General features: G+C 41.5%; 1 protein-coding gene and 1 long non-coding RNA gene across 2 annotated transcripts in view; one reads left to right on the forward strand and one right to left on the reverse strand.

Annotated features, from left to right (window-relative positions):
* The window catches only part of Sh3rf2 (SH3 domain containing ring finger 2), a 132,118-nt gene that overhangs the window by 86,372 nt on the left and 25,372 nt on the right, over window positions 1-20,374 (forward strand). The window contains exons 6-8 of the mRNA XM_013358173.4: window positions 9,810-9,901; window positions 11,214-11,384; window positions 19,508-19,734. Coding sequence (XP_013213627.2) covers window positions 9,810-9,901; window positions 11,214-11,384; window positions 19,508-19,734 — 490 coding nt within the window. The remainder of the gene's footprint in view (window positions 1-9,809; window positions 9,902-11,213; window positions 11,385-19,507; window positions 19,735-20,374) is intronic.
* Window positions 11,891-14,624, reverse strand: LOC144377212 (uncharacterized). Its single transcript, XR_013437961.1, has 2 exons — window positions 14,463-14,624; window positions 11,891-12,278 (listed from the first exon to the last, which is right to left on the reverse strand). It is a non-coding gene; the product is annotated as an uncharacterized LOC144377212 (long non-coding RNA).

Raw genomic sequence — 20,374 nt, forward strand, 5'->3', positions numbered from 1 at the left:
CAAATGCCAAATGTCTTCTTTGATATAATGAGAGCAACTAAGAACAGATCAGGGAGGAAGAGCAGGAGGAAAAGATTAACACTAAACAGAGACATGAGGTGGGAGGGAAAGGGAGAGAAAAGGGAAATTGCATGGAAATGGAAGGAGGCCCTCATTGTTATACAAAATTACATATAAGAGGTTGTGAGGGGAATGGGAAAATAAACAAGGAGAGAAAAGAATTACAGTAGATGGGGTAGAGAGAGAAGATAGGAGGGGAGGGGAGGGGGGATAGTAGAGGACAGGAAAGGTAGCAGAATACAACAGTTACTAATAGGGCATTATGTAAAAATGTGGATGTGTAACTGATGTGATTCTGCAATCTGTATTTGGGGTAAAAATGGGAGTTCATAACCCACTTGAATCTAATGTATGAAATATGATATGTCAAGAGCTTTGTAATGTTTTGAACAACCAATTAAAAAAAAAGAAAGTATGAATTTATCAAGGTTCCCGGATACCAATCAGTATAGAAAAGTGAATTGCATTTCTTCATACCCAAAGAAAAACAGAAGAGTAATTTTTTAAAAGATGGCTATTTATAATGGCAACGAAAAGTATTTTATTTCTTAGAAAAGAATCCAACATAAGATAGTCAAGACTGAAAACTTTATTGAAATACATTAAAGAAGATATGAAATAAATGGAGAATAATGCCATGCTCTTGGATATTAAGACTCAGTATCTTAAAGATTTTGATTTTCCCAAAAAAATTCATTCATAAATTCAAACCCCAAGGCTTGCTTATTTTTGTGGTACTCAAAAGGGGACTCAAAGTCAAAGCGAGGAAGAGCCAGAATACTTCTATTGAAGAATGAGTTTGGGTGGAGTGAAGGGTGAAATTTACCTGGTCAGATATCACATTTTACTTTAAAACTATAGTAATTAAGATAGCAGGGATTCAGCATAGAATGTCTATTAAACCAACAGAACATATTGGGGAGCCTAGAGACAGACACAGCATGAAGATTTGATTTATGACAGAGCAGGCTTTGCAGATCAGAAGGGAAGGGTGAACTATGGTGCTGGGCTAATTGGGTATCCATGTGGAAAAAGATGAAATTGGATTCCTCCCTTGTCAAAAATCAATTCCTGGTGGATTAAAGACTTAAATGTGAAAGACAAAACTATGAGACTTTTCAAAGACAATATAGAAGTATATCTTTATGACCTTGGGATAAAAAAAATCTTATTCAAGATTTTCCCAATGTGTGAATCATAAGGGAATATATTTTAAATTTGACAATATTAAAAATAAGAATTTCAGTGCATCAAAAGACACCGCAGAATAAAAAATACAAGCTACAAAGAATTACTATACCAAATGCTAGAAGAAAATAATAAATAACCCAAGGGAGAGAGGGAGACAAAGGACATGCACAGGCCCATAAACATTTGAAAAAAAAAACTCAGAATAATGAATCTAAAACCACAAAGATATAGCATTTCACACCCACCTGATAGGCAGATATTAAAAATCTGGGCATTACCACATGCTGGCAAGACTGTGGAATAACAGGAATTGTCATCTGGTGCTGGTAGAAGTGTAAATTGTTACAGCCACACTGGGAAACAATTTGTTATTGCCTAATAAAACTGAACAGGCTTATACCCTATGGCCCATCAATTCCACTCCTAGGTGTATATCCTGGAGAAACTCATGTACGTGGGCACAGGGGACAGGTCAAGAATGCTCGCAGCAACATCATTCATAACAAGCCCAAACTGAAAATCACCCAGATGGCACATCAATGACAGAATGGCTAAATGGGGGTATATTCAAACAATGAAATATGGGACAAGAGTGGAAATGAGCCACAAAAAAAAAAATGAGCCACAGAAAAACTTGGTGTTAAACAAAAGATGCAGGACACCATGAACACATTTTGAGTTCATTCACAAAACATGCAAAAACCGGCAAAACTAAACAGCATGCTTAAGGATGTGTGCCACGGTGATGAACTACAAAGAAAAGTAGCAATGATTAACAAATTTCAGTGCTGCTGCTACTTTCAAGGGGAAAGAAAGAAATCTGATTGCTAAGGAATATGCCAAGAGCCTCCAAGTACTGTATTCTATTTCTGTCTTTATTCTGTTTCTTACGTATACAGGTGTCAGCATTATTAAGTAAAATTACATACATGTATCTATACACATAATGAATGTATAATGTAAATGCTTAATAATAAGGAAAGTAACAGATGAGAGGTGGGATGTAGCAAAGATCAAGGGTGTCAGAAACAGCATGACCATCTTAAACACCTAAGAAAAAAAACCCAGGGCCGGGTGCAGTGGCACATATCTGTAATTCCACTGTCTCAGGAGGCTGAGGCAGGAAGATCACAAGTTTGAGGCCAGCCTTAGCAAAAAAGGACCACAAGTTCGAGGCCAGCCTTAGCAACAAAAGACGCGGTGTCTAAATAAAAAATATAAAGGGATGTAAATGTGGCTCAGTGGTTAAGCACCTCTGGATTCAATCCCTGATACCAAAAAGAAAGGAAGAGAAGAAAAGACCCCAGGGCTAACGTGAAGAAGGGAAGGGGAGGAGAGGTGATTGAAGCTAGAAAGGAAAGCAGGAGTCAGATCATGGAGAATACTCTAAGCTTCAGTGACTACTTGGGAATTGTAAATTTGGTAATTTCTGTAAATTGTAAATTTAGTAGTAACTGTGCAATAACTAATTTCTTTGCAAATCAAAAAAATATTGCCCTTCTCCCAACCCTGAGTCAACATTCTGTAGATTACCGGCCATTAATAGCTCCTGGGAACCCAAGTGCAGAGCCGTATTACCCCTGCTAAACTATCCATGTACTTGAGGGTGTTCAGAGGGTGGGGGCTTGTTTTGTTTTTCAGAGCTGGACCCAAAAGAACCTGCTGACCACTCATAAATGGGTTCTCTTTTGCAGGCACTGTCTTAATTCTCAGGACAAATCACTAGCACTGAGTAGCTGCTGCTCCTTGCTCATCAAGAACAGGGAGGGTTTGCAGCTGGGCTGGCTCTGAGAAGGCCTAGATGGAGAAGGACTGAGAATAGCTTAGCAGCAGGAACTCTCATGCCCTGGGCACCTCAGCTCTGCTAGAAAGAAAAGAGAAACAAACTGAACCCATCTCATATTCCACCTGCTCTCAGATCTATTCTGAATTACAAGAGACACGGGACGGTGACAGTGGGCAGCATATCCACAAGCATGAACAACACAATGTTGAATATGGCAGATAAGCAGCTCATGTACATGACCCCTTTAGCCACAGTGAAATCCAGAAATGAGTGTTAACCTTGGAGCTCTGCAGAAAGGCTCCGAGCCTCGTGTTCTTGCTTCTGGTGTCAACTTGACCACCCATTTGCTGGCTACCTCCAGGAAATCCTTTTATCCTGGTTCTCCATTCTGTAAAAATAGGGATAATGATAATGGAGCCGTATATAAATAAGCAGTGGAGGACAGTGAAACATCCCTCGAAGATCAAGGTAGTTTCCAGGGCATCCTGAACTTCCCTACCTGAACATGCACCAAGCTTTCATAATTACAAGCTTAACTCTTTCTGGTATAGACACTGAGAGTTCCACGAGTGACTCCTGCATGTCTAGATTACTGCGGAAACATCAGGGCATAGTGAGTACCCAGGACCTACAGGGTGCACACCTTGCAGTTACTGAATGTGGCTCTTAAGAGAATGAGCTTTTAGCAAGGATGGTAGAATGTGCTAGATATCATTATCCAAAGTACATGTCTGAAGACACGAATTGGGTGTCAAAATACTATATATACAGAGATATGAAAAATTCTGGTATATATGTGTAATAAGAATTGTAATGCATTCTGCTGCCATTTATTTATTTATTTTAATCGATTTAAAAATTAAATAAATAAATCAAAAGAGAATGAGCTTTCTGTACCCACCAATTGCTGTTGGTGGGTACAGAAACTACCAAATAAGACCTTATTTTCTACCTCTAAAATATGCCCTTCTCCCAACCCTGAGAACATTCTGTAGATGATAGGTCATTAATAGCTCCTGGGAACCCAAGTTCAGAGCCGTAACCCACTCTGGAGTAGTTCACACTCTTTGAGGAAGACAGTGGCCCCATGCCCACCAAGTTACTGAAAGGCAAGACCCCTGGTGGAAATAGCAGAATGCCATGGCATGAGTAGAATTGGGGAACAGCAGACATATTTAGGAAAGCTGAGGGGGGTTTCCTGATGTTTGTTCCCATCCCCCCATATTCTCAGTTCCTGCTGTGTGTCCAAGACCTTGCAAGGCTATCCCATAAAAGGAGGTGCCCATCCACCCCACAGAGTAACTGTGCAATAACTAATTTCTTTGCAGATCAAAGTAAATAATATTTATTGAGCACTTGCAATGTGCAAGGCCCTTTGCTAAACAGTGTACATGGATTATTTTATTAGATCTTCATAACAAATCTATGAGAGAAATGCCATCATTTGCCCCTGTTTTAAGATTTTTAAGAAACAGAGGATCTGCAGAGCTCCACCACTTGCCCACCTGGTAAATGGTAGAGCTACTTGGCTGGCACTCTCTAAACCATATCTCCAGACTCCTGAGAGGCAGCTGCCCTCATTGTACCTGTGTGGCTCATGGTGAGGGATGATGATGGAGCACTTCCAGAACTCCATGCCAGGCTTAGGGCCCCTTTCCTCCTCACCTAACCATGAAGAAGACCTGCAAATGCCCAGAGGCCAAGCAGCTGCGGTTCTTCTCTGACTGATAAAGATTTATTTTAAATGAGTCATTTCCTTCACGAGGGAGGGAAAAAAAATGTGTTCAGATTTTAGCAGAAATGCCCACCCCGCCCCATCCAACCCTCGTACCCAGACCTGCTCCCTGATCTTTCTCAGGGTGCAAACCTTTTGCCAGGAAGCATCCATGTTGCTTCAGGATCTTGTATGCATCCTTACAAACCTGTGTGGCCTGGACACCTGGGGTCACCATTGACTCCAGGGGAAGGAACCACTCATAGGTCTGATCCCTCAGAGAGGCTGAGCTTCCTGTCTTCCATCCCAACGACAGGAACAGACTTGCATCCTCAGAAGTGAGCCATCTGCAGAGAGTCTTCATCTACCCAGTGGGGCCTTCCTTTCTGTCCTGTTTCGTCTGTCCTCCTTCCCACCCAGTTTCTCCTTCTCTGTTTATTTTGCTCTCTTTCTCTATCTCCTCAGTCATTCACCTTTTCCTTATTGACTGTGTTCTGAGCCATAGGTGGCCCACTCCCAGTTTCTCTCCTATTCAGGTGCCCTCTGCCCACTTAAGCTGAGATGTTCACAGCCCCTTCTCTGACCAATTCTAGAGCTTGAGCTGAGTCGAGCTACAGCCCCTCAGATGTTTCCTGACAACACGGTAATGCACAGTATTTATCAGCTGTTGTAACAGCTCTATTAAGATATGATCAGGTATAATAAATTCAACCATTTTATTTGGACACAATACCTTCATTTTAAATAAACAATTCAATGGCTTTGGACATTGCATTACAGCCCACAACTGCAATCATGATACAGAGCATTTGCACCAGGCATGGTGGCACACGCCTATAATCCCAGTGGCTCGAGAGGACTGAGGCAGGAGGATCTCAAGTCAAAAGCCAGCCTCAGCAACTTAGTGAGGCCCTAAGCAACTTAGTGAGACCCTGTCTCAAAATAAAAACTAAAAAAGGACTGGGATTTGGATCAGTGGTTAAGTGCCCTGAGTTCAGTCTCTAGGACCAAAAAAATAGAACCTTTGCATCTCTTCAGGAGTTCTCTGGTGCCATTTTTTAAAATTATTTCATACATATGAAATTATTTTAAAAAATGGCACCAGAGAACTCCTGAGGAGATATACTTTTTAATATTTATTTATATATTTTTATATATTATATATGTAATTTCATATATATATTTTAGTTTTAGTTGGACGCAATACCTTCATTTTATTTATTTATTTATTTATGTGGTGCTGAGGATCGAACCCAGGGCCTCACATGTGCAAGGCAAATGCTCTATTGCTTAGCCACTACCCAGCCCTGGTGCTGAATTTTTAACCAATCTGCTCTTCTTACCCTAGCTCCTGGTAAACTTTAACCTGTTTTCTGTCAACATGGTTCTGGATTTTTCCTTTCTTACAATTTCAGATAAATGATATCATGTAGTTTGTCGGATTTTGTGTCCTGTGTCTTACTTAGGATGATGTTGAGTTTCATCCACGTTGCATATGTTGCTGAATGAAGAGTGTCTCAGTGTGCTTATACCACAATATGGGGTTTTGTTTGTTTTTTATTCACCAGTTGATTGGCATTGGGGTTGTTTCCAGTTTGGGGCCGAAATGAATAAAGTTGCTAAGAACAAATCAATATACAAGTCCTTGTGTGGACATTATGTTTTCAATTTTGGGGGTGGGGTACATTCTTCTGAGATTGTTGGGTAGTATGGTCAGTGTTAACTTTATATGAAATGGCCAGCATGTTTTCCAACTTGGTGGACTGTTCTCCATTCCCACCAGGTGTGTACAAGAATTCTAATTGCTCCACATTCTGATCAACACTTGGTATGGTTGGTTGTTTTAATTCTAGCCATTCTTGGAGGTATGTAGTAGTATCTTAGGGTGAGTTTAATTTGCATTTCCCTGATAATAATGAATGTTAAGCATCTTTTCATGTGTTCATTGGCCATTCTTTTGCATTCTTTGCCCAGTTTTTATTGGGTTTTTTTTTTCTTATGAATGTATTTAAGAATTTGCCCAATCTGTTTTTATCTCCCTCTTTCTACCCTGCTTCCTCCCTTTGATCCTTTGGGTCTATTTGTTATCCCATTGAGTCTGTCCTAACTGGACTCTGCCCATTCTTAGGAGCTTCTCTATCTCCATCACCCTCCTTCTGTGGTGTCTTCCTCCTTCTTTATAGGTTCTTCTCTCTTTTTACCTCTAGGACACCTCAAAACCTGAGAATCTGGACTCCTTTACCATTCCATATTAGAAATAATTCCATCACAAGCCCACAGATTTCCAGCTTGGTTACAGTCAGTTTTCCAAATAAGGGAAGATGAAGTTCTAAAGAGGTGAAAATATAGAGCCAGGTATAATGGAGAGACGGCTTTGCATTTAGTACCCTCCTCTTCCCTAGAAGATCAATAGTGCTTAAGATAGAAGTGTTTTCATTCAAACATAACATTGGAAAGTAAAGAGTATTAAGTGAGGTTCTTCCTGCTACTTTAGTGGTCCAGTAGCCTCCACAAACATAGGCGTAGTTATTTGCTTATAGTTTTTTTTAATTGAACCAATAAAAATACTTTTTTTAAAACATGCAACTCTGTGCCAAAATGTTAAGTGTAAGGTGTAAAATGTCTAAATTAGAACTTAAAACTACACAAATTTATTTCAAATATAGAAATGTTTAATATAAATTACATGAAGTGTGTAATAGGAAAAAAAACAGTTAAAAAAAAAAAAAGAGGTGGTTGTTTGCATAACAAGGCTCTCCCTTGACATAGCTCTCAAGCCCAGCAGGACCTCCTTGCCCTATTATACCGAAGGAGCAGCCTAGCCCAAAGCCAGCTCCTTTATATCAATTTGACAATATTTGATTGCAAAGCTCAGAACGTCTTATTCAGTGTTAGAGTGACTCGGATGGAAAATTAGGGAATGGTTTATTTTAAAAATTTTTATTGAGATGTAATTCACTTACCACACAATTTTCCCACTTACGGTTTAAAATTCAGTGGTTTTTAATATATTTACAGACATGTGCAATCATTATTTCTACAATTTTAGAACATTTATTAGTTCAAAAAGAAACTCTATATTCAAGCTATCACCAAACTCTTTAGCTATCACTCCCATGTCCCCTTTATCTCCTTAACTCTAGAAACCATGAATTGGCTTTCTATCTCTAGAGATTTGTCTATTCCCAACATTTTCATATAAATGGAATCATAAAATATGTGGTCTTTTGTGTCTGGCTTTCATTTAGTACAATGATTTCAAGGTTCACCCATGATCTTATACACGTCAATACTAACTCTTTGTATGGTTGGATAGTATTCCCTTGGATGGATATACCATACTTTGTTTATCCATTCATCATTGGTGGACATTTGGGTTGATCCCATCTTTTGATTATTATAAATAACTCTTCTGTAAACATTTGTGTACAAGTTTTTATGTGGTCATGTATTGTTATTTCTCTTGGGCATCTACTAGGTACTTCTCTTGGGTATTTATATACTAGGAGTGGTCTTACTGGGTCTTATAATTTGAGGAACTGCCAGACAGTTTTCTAAAGGGATTGCACCCTTTTGCATCCCCACCAGCAATGTATGAGGGTTTCAACTTTTCTACCTCCTTGTCAACATTTGCTATTATTTTACAAGAATGATTTTCCTGATCCTATAGCTAGATTCTCAAAATGTTGCACATACATTTACATAATCATTGACACAAATACACCACAAAACTACATAGTTGTGCTTACCTACACAATCCTCTAGACTTTATATGCATAACATACAGAATATTATAGATATTTGCCCTCACATATATACCTGTATATATATATATGCAGTCTCATGCAGGAGTCATGTATTTCAACCCACATGGTTGAACATACCCATATATACAATAGACACATGTACCTACAATTGCTGTGGGTTCTGAGCAAACAGAATCAGAAACACATGCACTTAGTAACACATGCAAACCTACAGAAACACAACTTCACAAATAAGAGTTGTACCCAAAAACAGTTCTAGAAAGGCACGTATATTTAGTAACCATCATTTATGGACAGACAACTGAAAACAGATCTGCTGTGTTTACCTTGGATGGCATTGGAGGGAGATGGTTAAGGCTTTGTCAGTGTTTCGTGTACAAGGTAGAAAGAATTTTTTGTTCATTTATTCATTCTTTAAGCTGCAAGTACATATTGAACGCACAAGAAAAAGAAGGTTGAATAAGACTGACACAGTTTCTATCCTTCTGGAACTTAAAAGTCTAGTGGGAGAATCAGTAAAAGGCCAGGAAATAAACCAGGGTGTGAGATGTGGCAGGAGAGAGATAAGCAAGGTGGTGTGTTCGCTAATAGGCAACTCCTGGGATAGCAGGCAGTTTTTAGAGGCTTTTATCATTGTTGTTCCTTTTTACCCTGGAGAAAGGAATTTGTGTGTGTGTGTGTGTGTGTGTGTGTGTGTGTGTGTGTGTGTGTTTTAACACCATGAGTAGTCAATGAGTGTGTGGGCTCAGAACCTAGGTGACTTGATTTTAAATTTTGTTTTCTACTAATTGTGTGACCTTTCTGTTTCTCTGTGTCTCAGTTTCTCATCCAAAAAACAAGGAATAATAAGGATACTTGTAAAGCACTTAAAAACTGCCTGGCACGTGCTAAGTTCTGAATCCATCTTAGCCATAGTATCACTTTCTGAGAGCAGGTTTTCATAGAAGGTGGGGAGCTCTGTGGGAGAGGGTGGGGTGGGGTGGGGTGGGGTAGGGTGAGGCAGGCAGTAGGAGGAGTAGCGGCAGTGCCCTCTTGGCTGTAAACTGGACAGCTCTCCAGCCTCTACGGTATCTGCACAGTCTTGTGGAATGTGGCCCTGGCATGCCACCCTGGCAGACCATCAACTAGTCTGTTCCACCCCATTCTACCTAAAGCCACAATCCACAGAGAAGACACATGGTGGGTGGTGCTAGGCATGGCTCTTGGTCTTCAGCTGTGTCAAGCCTTATTTGCTGCAGGCCTGACTTGTGGCATTCACTGATTCTGCTTCTCTGTCCTTCTGCCTGTGTAGGTCAGCACTTATCATCCTGCACCTGCCTCTCCAGGACATTCCATGGCCACGATCAGTCTGCCTGGCTCCCAGCAACACCTCTCCACTAACATGTGAGTAAAAACTTCATCTCTCCATCCCGGGTCCCTAGTACAGAGAAGTCATCTCTGCTAGCCGGATGCCATCGAGCCTCCCATGCCCAGACCAGAGAAACAAATCCCTTTCCTTTACCACCTTCAAAGGAAATAGTGATGAAAAACACAAATTAGCAAGCCACAACATCTTAGCTCATGATTTTGCAAAAGTAGAAAGAGACTGTAAGATTATATACCATTACACCTCTGGGAGATTGGCTATTGAGCAATCTCTATTGTTTTTCTTCAGATTCAAAACACTAGGTCATAAATAAATGTTGATTTAGTAATCAGCAAAATATATATATATATATAACATTTTGGGAAGACAAACAAACTTGTAGCTGAGAACACCGTGACCTCTTTGATAAAGCATCTCAGTGTTTAGAATCTAGGATTTGCTAATGTCTGGCCTGAGGGTCATATTCCAGTGGCCCAACGTGGGTTATTTCTTGAATAGCATTGGTGGGGCAGCTAATCTCACATCTTCAGCCCCAGTGGCACTATTCCCTGTTGTCTTCCCTGACTCTTACCTAATGTTACCCGCTTAAGTCCCATGTGGGCTTTAGGGTGCAATGTCTCTGCTTTAGCCAGAGCCATTTTTGCCCATTGCAACACCCTGTCCTTCATCTCACCAAGCAGTCCGTGTTTCACTGTGTGTCAAAAAAGAGAGAAAATTAACCTCTGCCTCCTACTTCCCAATGTTTGCTTCTCTGCCCACATTCAGGTAGCTCCTGGGGCCATTCCTGGAGTCAGACATCCCCATGCTCCCAGTCACAGGGGTGGATCAGAGAGTTCTGTGTTGACTTCTCACTCCCCTGAACCTTGCTGGTTATGAGCATTCTCTTGGGGGACACATTACACTGTCGTGAAAAAGCATCCTTCCACTGTCGTGGAAGACCATTACTTGTAGGTTTGAGACTCATTTCTGTTACCAATCCTTGGTCACCTTTCTCTATCTGAGGCCAGTTTACCAATTGTTTTAGTACCAATGTTGGCCTATATTAGTGATCTGTGGTGCTCTATGGAGAAAGAAAAGGAAGATGGAGAAGGTCGTACTCCTCCCCCTCCATGACTGTTTCAACCAGGCTTACCATATTTATCTGTCTACAGGATGAGGTTTCCCCTTTTTATCTTTTTTTTTTTTTGAAATTTCCATTTTAAAAGGTTGTTATTGCTAACCACTGGGCTGCTGCGCTCTGGGGTTCCAACTACCTCTGCCATTGGCAGGCTTGATGCTCGCCACCAAGCATGTCCCCTTCTTCCCTCACCGGTCCACTGTGTCTCCCAGGTTTGTAGCCCTACACTCCTACTCAGCCCATGGACCCGACGAGCTGGACCTGCAGAAGGGAGAAGGCATCAGGGTCCTGGGGAAGCACCAGGACGGCTGGCTGAGGGGCATCTCCTTGGTCACTGGGCGAGTCGGCATCTTCCCAAACAACTATGTCATCCCCATTTTCAGGTGCGTGCCCTCCCATCTTAGGCATCGGGAGGTTGCTTCATCCTAGACCAGAAGCCTTCTGTGGGTTGCAGTGATGGAGACTCAAGAGTAGAGGCCAAGACATGGCCTTTGCCCTTATACCCTCTTAACTCTTCAAAGAAACACATAGCAAAAAACAGTTAACTGTCTTACAGCTCAGGGGGAGTTGACAGGCACTTTGCCTCTTTTAACTCACTGGCTATTCCCAAGGATCTTATGTTTGTCATTTTACAGGTGAGGGAACTGCTATGCAGAGTTGAGAAGCCTATTGAAGAGCTAGATTTCAGGTTTTCTTCTGCACAAGTCCCAGAAGTCCCACATCACACCCCAACACTCCATCTAGTGGAATGATTAGGAAATGTGGGCAGACGACTTCCCCAGAGCGTCTTGGGAACATTCCTAGGATGTTGACCATCAGGTAGAGTTCCACGAATTCAGACCACCACTCGCCCACCCACAACCCAGACAAAAATGCTAGCTACCCACAGTGCTCTTCCTACCAATTTTTCCCAACCTTTTATTTCCCACTTCACAGCATCTCTATTGATTTCATTGATCCAGTTTATCCTGTCACTCACATGGCCACAAATGCACACAGTCCCCAGAGCTACCCATGACTCCTCCTTCCTGTACCCCACATCAGCCCAGGCAAAGCCACGAGGCAGGGAGTCCACAGAATACTGCCTTTACGATGTCCTAGAGGGCCTCAACTCCAGGGAAAGTGATTGGACCCTGGGTGTGGTGGGGGAGGTGTTCTATCTAGAGTCATGTCCACTTTGGGAGATCGTCACTTAGTTGGGCCCTTGTCTGAAGGTGGTGAGGAAACATCAAACTGCATCACGGGAGAAACTGATGAAGACACTTGGGTCATTTAACCTGTAGAAGATAAAGGACAGAGGAGTCTTAGTAGACTGTAAACCAGAAAGATTTGAGGGGGCAGTACAGTGGACTAGGGGGAGTTAGTTGGAGAAAAGGATTTGGTTCAAAGAAAGTCTGCATTTTCTAACCCATAGATTTTCCACCAGGCTAGCTGGCACGGTAGAGAACACTCTTTCTAGAAAGAGTGCAAAGTCTAGGTCCTCACAGATCCAGGATTACATAAAAATATTTTTTCACATGGCAGAAAGTTGGAGTAGAAGATCTTAATTTCTTTCAATGAAAGGTTCTTGGAATTTGTTAAAAAGTTCAAACTACAAAGAGGCAAACGAATGGGTCTGTAACTGATGCTCTCAGTCATTACTTCAGTAAATATTTATTGAGTGCCAATTATGTATCAGGCACCTTTCTAGGCCCTGTAGAAATACCCATGAATTAAATATGTAGAATTTCTGCCCACAGGAGCTTGTTATCTAGTGTGAGAGAGATAAGGAACAAGATGAACAAGTAATACATATTGTGGATTAAGGGCTAAGAAGAAAAATCAGAAGAGTGGGATAGAATTTGTGTAGAGGTGGGTTATAATTTTAGATAGGTTGATCAGGGATGATCTTACTCAGAAATAAGAAGGAGGAGTGAAGGAAATAAAGATGTGAACCATGTGATTCTGTGAGAGAAGTGGATTCTAAGCCAAAGGAACAGCAAGTACAACGGCCCTAAGGTAGGAGTGGCCAATGGAATCGGATTGGAACAAGGGAGGAGGAGAAGAGTAGGAGACGAGGTCATCTAGAATGACCTAGGTCATAATGAGGGATTTCATTTTAACCCTATTACAGAGTTTTAATAGAGGAGTGACGTGAATCTAACTTACATTTAACCAGAATATCTCTTTCTGCTGGGAATCTCGAACTAGTAAGAGAATAGACTAGAGAGAAAATAGTAAAAACAGAAAAACTAGTTAGGAGGATATGGTAATAATCCTGGGGAGAGATGATTGTAAATAGAACCAGGGCTTTGTGAAGTGGATACAGTCCAAAGTGGACAGATGCTGCAAGTACCCTGAAGTTAGAGGCAACAGGATTTTCTAAGAGTTCAAACATCATATGTGAAAGAAGAGAGTATTCAAGGTGAGTCTCAGTTTTTTTGCCATGGCTGACTGTAAAAAGGAGTGGCCTTTTACTGATGGTGATGATGAAAACGGTAAGATGGGGAGATTGAGTTATGGGGAAAGCAACAGCTTGGTCTGCAGCAGACTAAATCAGAAAGGCCCATTAGTAATCAGAGTAAAGATGTTGGTAAGATGAATAGACAAGTCTAGCATCTAAGAGAGCGCTCCAGGCTTCAGATGGTATTTAAAGCCCTAAGATTAGATGAGATCATCATCATAGCATCAGTTCTATCAAGAGACTAGCAAAGAGTTAGAAGCTACAGTCTTCAAGGAATGAGAGGACATACAGACCCTGAGGATGAACAATGACCACACAAGGTACAGGGGTGGGTGTAGAGTCTGATGATACGAGTCGAAGCCAGGAAGTCTTGAAGAGGATGGGGAATGATTTAGAAGTGACAGGAGCAAGGTGAATGCCTATTCTAAATTAAGAACCATTGCTTCCCTGAAATCTAACTAGAATTAACCAAGCCTCATGCCTACAGGTAGAGCATTCGCTTCTACATTTAACTCGAGGCCCAGTCCTGGCTGTGCCATCAAAGAACATTAGAATAATGGTGATCAGATATAAGCAGATATAAACTGAAAGTCTCCTGGAGAAACCAGGACATATGGTCACCCTAACTAGAATGCATGTAGGTTTTTATCCCCATGGATCCCAAGGCTCCCTGCCTCTCCTCTTTGGCTCTTCTCCTGGATGATATGTTGTGCTCTTGGGCAAGCCATGAGCTTCTGTTCTCATCCCCTCTGAGGTGAATGTACGTGAGACAGTAGATGGAAGCTCAGCACCATGGATTACCACTGAGTCCTCCCTCCCTGCTCAGAGAAACCTGAACATGTGCATAGCTTGAGCTGCTACTAATGTTGAGGCATGATTTTTCTTATGTGGAAGCAGCACTCTCAAGAAGAACAAGTGCCTGTCAGAGAATATACTCCTAAAGTTATTAGGTGACAGAGAATCCATGCTTTCTTTGATGATCTTTCTGATATAAAAAAAAGTTCCCATTCCCACTGACCTTGGATTTGAATGCCATATGCTCAAGTTGTCTATCTGGGTGCAGCTAAGCCATATTCTTAGCCAGGCCTTCCACTGTGGGAAGTTTCATTCTTCCCACGTCTCAGGACTGAAAAATGCTGTCCTTTGTCAGCTGAGTTTCTACTACTGTTAATAAGTGATGTGGGTGAATGTAGGGGGTTGGGCCACATGGGCAGGCCTCTCCTTTCTGTTCTTTGGTTCTGTTTGACTTTTTTCCACCAGGTGGAAAACCTCCCTTGTCTTTTGTTTTCTGTTTGTAGTGATGGCTTGCACTGCCATCCAATCTTCTCAGTATATAGTGCAGCCTTTTATAAAAAATAGCAGGGCTGGGAGAGGTAGATGCACCCTGAGCACTGGAAACTTTACACTTGTTAGCATCATCTCTTACGAACTGAGCCAGCCAAAGTATGGAGATTAATATAGTTTAGAGTTAAGATTCAACAAGTGAGCCTTTTAGCTACCAAGAGTCAAAAAGGCTTCTACGCTAGTCTGTTCCAGCCCTCTAGGCTAAATAGTGACACCAACCTGTACAGTTCTTGTTGACCACAACTAAATCTCTGCCACAGTGAAGTCTCTTCCAAGATCCTGGAGATATCCATGAGCTCAGGTTGTACAGAACATTTGTCAAATTTTCAAACTTTTCATCTATCCAACATCTAAACCCCTCCTTTTTTTGGGGGGGGGGCACTATGTATTTAACCCAGTGGTGCTCTTCCACTGAGCCACATCCCCAGCCCTGTTTTAAATTTTGTTTTGAGACATCTTCTCAAAAATTTGCCAAGACTGCCTTTGAACACGCAATCCTCCTGCCTCAGCCTCCTATTATAGGTGTGTGTGGAATTATAGGTGTGTGCCAAGGTGCCTGGCCAAAGCTTTTCTTCTTCTTTTACTTTTTTTTGTGTAGTTATAGATGGACAGCATACTTTTATTTTACTTGCTTATTTTTATGTGGTACTGAGGATCGAACCCAGTGCCTCACATGTGCTAGGCAAGTGCTCTGCCACTAAGCCACAACTCCAGCCCCCAAACCCTTCCTTTTTTTTTTTCTTTTTTCAGTGCTGAGGATTAACTCAGGGCCTTGTGCATATGAGGCAAGCACTCTACCAACTGAGCTATATCCCCAGCACCCCGCCCCAAACCCCTTCCTAATAGCACCAATATATCTTTGAACTGCCTTCTTCGTGTGTCATCTTGGTAGGAGGAAGATGTTTCCTCTCTTTTCAGAGACCAAACAAACCCAATACTCCTTTTCCTCCTCAACCCTGCATGCAGCTAAGGGTCAAGCTGAGCCAGTATTAGGCTCCCTCTTGGGACTTTAACACTTGAGCAGGAGAGGGAAGATGCGGGCAAGTTGGAAAACCTAGCACAGTGAGGGCACCAACAGCAGCATTTGATCTGTGGCTTCCTCCTATAGATTCCTCTGCTGAGCCCTCTGCACCCTCCTAAGATCTGCTACTAAGTTCTTTCCTCCCCCTCCTGCCCTCCCAATAATTCTCTTCTGCCCAGTTAGCCAGGATATTTTTTTCTTGCATTCTTTCCCAGATACATATGCCTACCTAAGTAGCCTTATGGGTGGAGAAAATTGACAAGTGGATTGCCACTCCTTGGCCTTCAACTCTCTGCACAGACTATGTCAAGATGGTCAAGTCCAACCTTTCTCCTTATCAGGAAACTGCTGCCAGTGCTGAGCCCAGAAGAGCTGCTCTTTGTAAGGCACCTTTTGAATACGGGGCAAGCTCTTAAGGGCAACATACCAAACAGACAAAAGGACACAGGGACATGCTCAATGGAACAAATTAGAAGCAACTCCACTCCTCCCACTTAAGTCCAAAATGCTTTTCTGTCTCCTCTGGAAAATAAGGACATAATGCCTTCAGTTTGGGATGTCATGAGGCTTAATTAATACATTTCAGCAAAGTGCTTTGATGTTGGGAGAAAAACAAGTGCTAGGTAAGTGTTGAGCTTTTTGCCAAGAGACATAGAGTAACTCAGTATTGCATGGGAGACTTGGGATTTGGGAGTTCCTGGAATCTGGCCCAGTACTGGGCTCAGGAAAAAAAAAAAATGAGTTCAGACCTCAGTCCATAAACAGCCATTCAAAGAAGGGACTGGAGGAATAAGGCTGGCTTGGGCCTAATTAACTGTATTCCGTTCTTGCTGCTGTTGCTACTGCTGGAAACAATTTTGAAACCTGTCTTTCCTGTTGCTGATCCACTTTGCAGTATCCAGCTCTTTGCGGCCTCTGTTCAAAAGACAGATCAGTTAGGCTCTGCCATGGAGCTCGTGCTGGGGATTCCTTTCCTCTGCCCAGATCTCATCTCCAGAATCCATTCTGATCTCTCACTAGTGGACAGTCTCACTCCTCTTTATGCACCACACCACCATGGGCACCAGGCAGGCTGACAGTTGCGGATAGAAGGTCCTTTCTGCTAGCATCAGTTCTTACAGTATCTGGCTGCATGTACTTTTGAGGCAGGTGCAGGACACAATTAAATGACACTTTGCCTTTCTTTACATGATACTGGCTCGTTATTAAACCACATCCTGCATCTAGATAACCCAAAACATCTCCACCAGAAGATTCCTAGAGCTTATAAATGTGTTTATCAAAGTAGGAATATATAAGATCAACACCCATAAATCAGTAGCTTTGCTATATTCCAACAGTGATTCAGCCAAGGAAGAAATCAGGAAAACCATTCCAGTCACAATAACCTCAAAAATAAACAAATAAAAAAAAACCCTTGGGAATTAATCTAACCTAGGAGATAAATGAGGTCTACATTGAAAATTACAGAACACTGAAGAAAGAAATTGAAGAAAATTCTTCAAAGATGGAAAGACATTCCATGTTATTGCATAGGCAGAATCAATATTGTCCAAATGGCCACACTATCAAAAGCAATATACAGAGTCAATGAAATCCCCTTAAAAATACCAATGACACTCCTCACATAATTAGAAAAAACAATTCTTAAATGTATTTGGAAGAATAAGAGACCCAGAATAGCCAAAGCAATTCTAAGCAAGAAAAGCAAAGCAGGAGGCATTTCAATACTTGATCTGAAATTATACAAATGTAACAAAAACAGCATGGTATTAGCATCAAAATAGACATGAAGACCAATGGAACAGAATAGAAGACACAAAGACAAATTCACATACCTAGCCACCTGATATTTGACAAAGGTACTTCAATAGAAGAAATATAGATATATATTTTGGAGAAAGGGTAGCCTTTTTAACAAATAGTTCTGGGAAAACTGGATAGCTATATGTAAAAAAATAGAAGTAGACCCTTATCTCTGACCCAGCACAAAATTCAAATTGAAATAGATCAAAGACTTAGGAATTAGACCAGAAACATTACAGCTGCTAGAAGAAACAGGGTCAACACACAATTATATAGGTGTTAGCACCCACTTCTTTAACAAGAGCCCCAAAGTACAAGAAATAAAATTAAGAATAAATAGGATGCCATCGAACTAACAAATTTCTGCTTGGGAGAAAATCTTTGCCACCTGCACCTCAGAGCATTAATCTCCATAATATACATATATAAATAACTCAAAAAACACCAAAACCCCACAAGTAACCCAATCGATAAGTGGACAAAAGAATTAAAGAGAAACTTCTCAAAAGAAGAAACACAAATGGCCTACAAATATAAGAAAAAATTTTCAGCATCTTTAGCAATTAGGGAAATGCAAAACAAAACTACACTAAGATTTCACCTCACTCCAGTCATAATTGCAATGATCAAGAATATGAACAATAATAAATGCTGGGAAGGTGGTGGATAATGGTACAGTTATACATAGTTGGTGGGACTGCACACTGGTACAACCACTCTGGGAAGCAGTATGGAGACTCCTCAAAAAACAAGGGATAGAACCAATCACTATAAGACCCAGCTATCCCACTTTTTGGTGTTTTCCCAAAAGACCTAAAATGGGCATACTACAGTGATACAGCCACCTCAGTGTGTACAGGAGTACAATTCACACTAGCTAAATTATGGAATCAGCCCAGATGCCCACCAACAGATGAATGGATTAAGAAACTGTGGTACATATATACAATAGAATTCTTCTCAGCCATAAAAAAGAATGAAGTTATGGCATTTGCCAGTAAATGGATGGAAATGGAGAACATCATGCTAAGTGAAATTAGCCAAACTTAGAAACTCAAAGGTTAAATGTTTCTCTCATATACAGAAGCTAGAGTCAAATAAAGGACAAGTGAAAGTGTAGTAGAATGGAGGAAGGGAAATGGACAAGAGGGGAGAAGAGGACAAGAGGGAAATTAGATTAATTTCCATGCAGTGTGAATTTGTTGGGATGAGCCCAGGTATCATCTATAACTATAAAACTCTAGTGAGAGAGAGAGAGAGAGAGAGAGAGAGAGAGAGAGAGAGAGAGAGAGAGAGAGAGAGAGAGAGAGAGAGAGAGAGAGAGAAAGGAGGAGAATTAAAGGGAAGTGGCCTACCAGAAATCTAGAGGCATTGACGGAAAGGAAGCCAGGACCTTGGTTGCGTTTGCTCTTTCCAGGGAATTAGCAGAGGCTACTTAATCATCAGGTGACAGGGTGATGGATGGACCACTCAGGAGGAGATGTGATGTGGTGGCTAGATTGGGTAAACGGAAAAGAAAGGCATGGGAAATGACAGCCACTGCCAGAGCCGTTCAGCGAGCTTCAGGCTAGAAATAATGGCTAAGGAATTGTTGTTTTATAAAACTTTAATACTGTTCTTAAAAATCAGAGCCCAAGGCTGAATTATCAGGGTCTTTCAGATACATACCTAGAGTCTACCTGCTGCTTTGGTTGGTTTATTTAGGGCAGAATTCAAGTCTTCCAGCTCCAGCAGGGTCTCAGTATGAATGTGTATAGTAGGAAGAAGTGGGGAGTGGTCCCATTTGGTATGTGGTTGTGCTGATGGCTTTTTAAAGTAAGACTCTTGAGTGAATATTTCTTTCTCCCTTTCTTCTCTCTCTCTCTCTCTTTTTTTAAACATTCAACAACTAGGAAGTCCTCTAGTTTTCCAGATTCCCGGAACCCTGGTCTCTATGCCACATGGACGTTATCCACTTCCTCTGTGTCCTCCCAAGGCAGCATTTCAGAAGGTGATCCCCAGCAAAGCCGTCCCTTCAAATCCGTCTTTGTGCCCACCACGGCAGTCAACCCTGTGAAGAATACAACTGGAAATTTAGGACAAGGATCTCTTCGGAAAGGGCGGAGCAGCATGAGAAAGAGTAAGTGGTGGCACAGAGGTATGTGCCTAGAGTTAGCCGATGGCAGCGGGGTGCAACCCCAAATACACAGGGTGATTTTCACTAAAGCAAGATCTTGGCTTTAAGAAGAAAATTTGCAATTCCCCAATGCGTTGTTTTACCGAATGATCAACTGGAGGTCCCTGCCCTGAGTCACTTTTTGCATGCCCAGTGAATGGCTGGGATGATAGTCCTAAGGGTCACACAGCCAAGGTGAATGTTGGTTCTTATTAAGACAGGCTGACCAAACCTTTGCTGGGCCAGGGCTTCCCAAACTATGCTCTAGGGAATCCCCCAGGGTGTGGGTGCTCCAGGGCTCAGGAGAGGAAGCAAGAATTGAGCAGTGCCCAAGAGTCCCTGCTATTTATGTAATGCATGCACAGGATTAAAAAAAAATTCTAGCATAAAAGGTATACAAAGCAGGTTTCCCTTATGTCCTTAACCCTCAGTTTGAAGTTTTTTCTAGATAGATAGATAGAAAGACACACCAATCAGTCACATTCATCACACTGCTCTGCACTTTGCTTTTATTTTATTTTTACCTACTTAACGTATACATTTCATTATGGAAATTCATACAGACCTGTCATTTCAAGAACTATGCTTTTATCTCTCAACATAT

This window comes from Ictidomys tridecemlineatus, chromosome 1, assembly GCF_052094955.1.
Source record: "Ictidomys tridecemlineatus isolate mIctTri1 chromosome 1, mIctTri1.hap1, whole genome shotgun sequence".
Lineage (NCBI taxonomy): Eukaryota > Metazoa > Chordata > Mammalia > Rodentia > Sciuridae > Ictidomys > Ictidomys tridecemlineatus.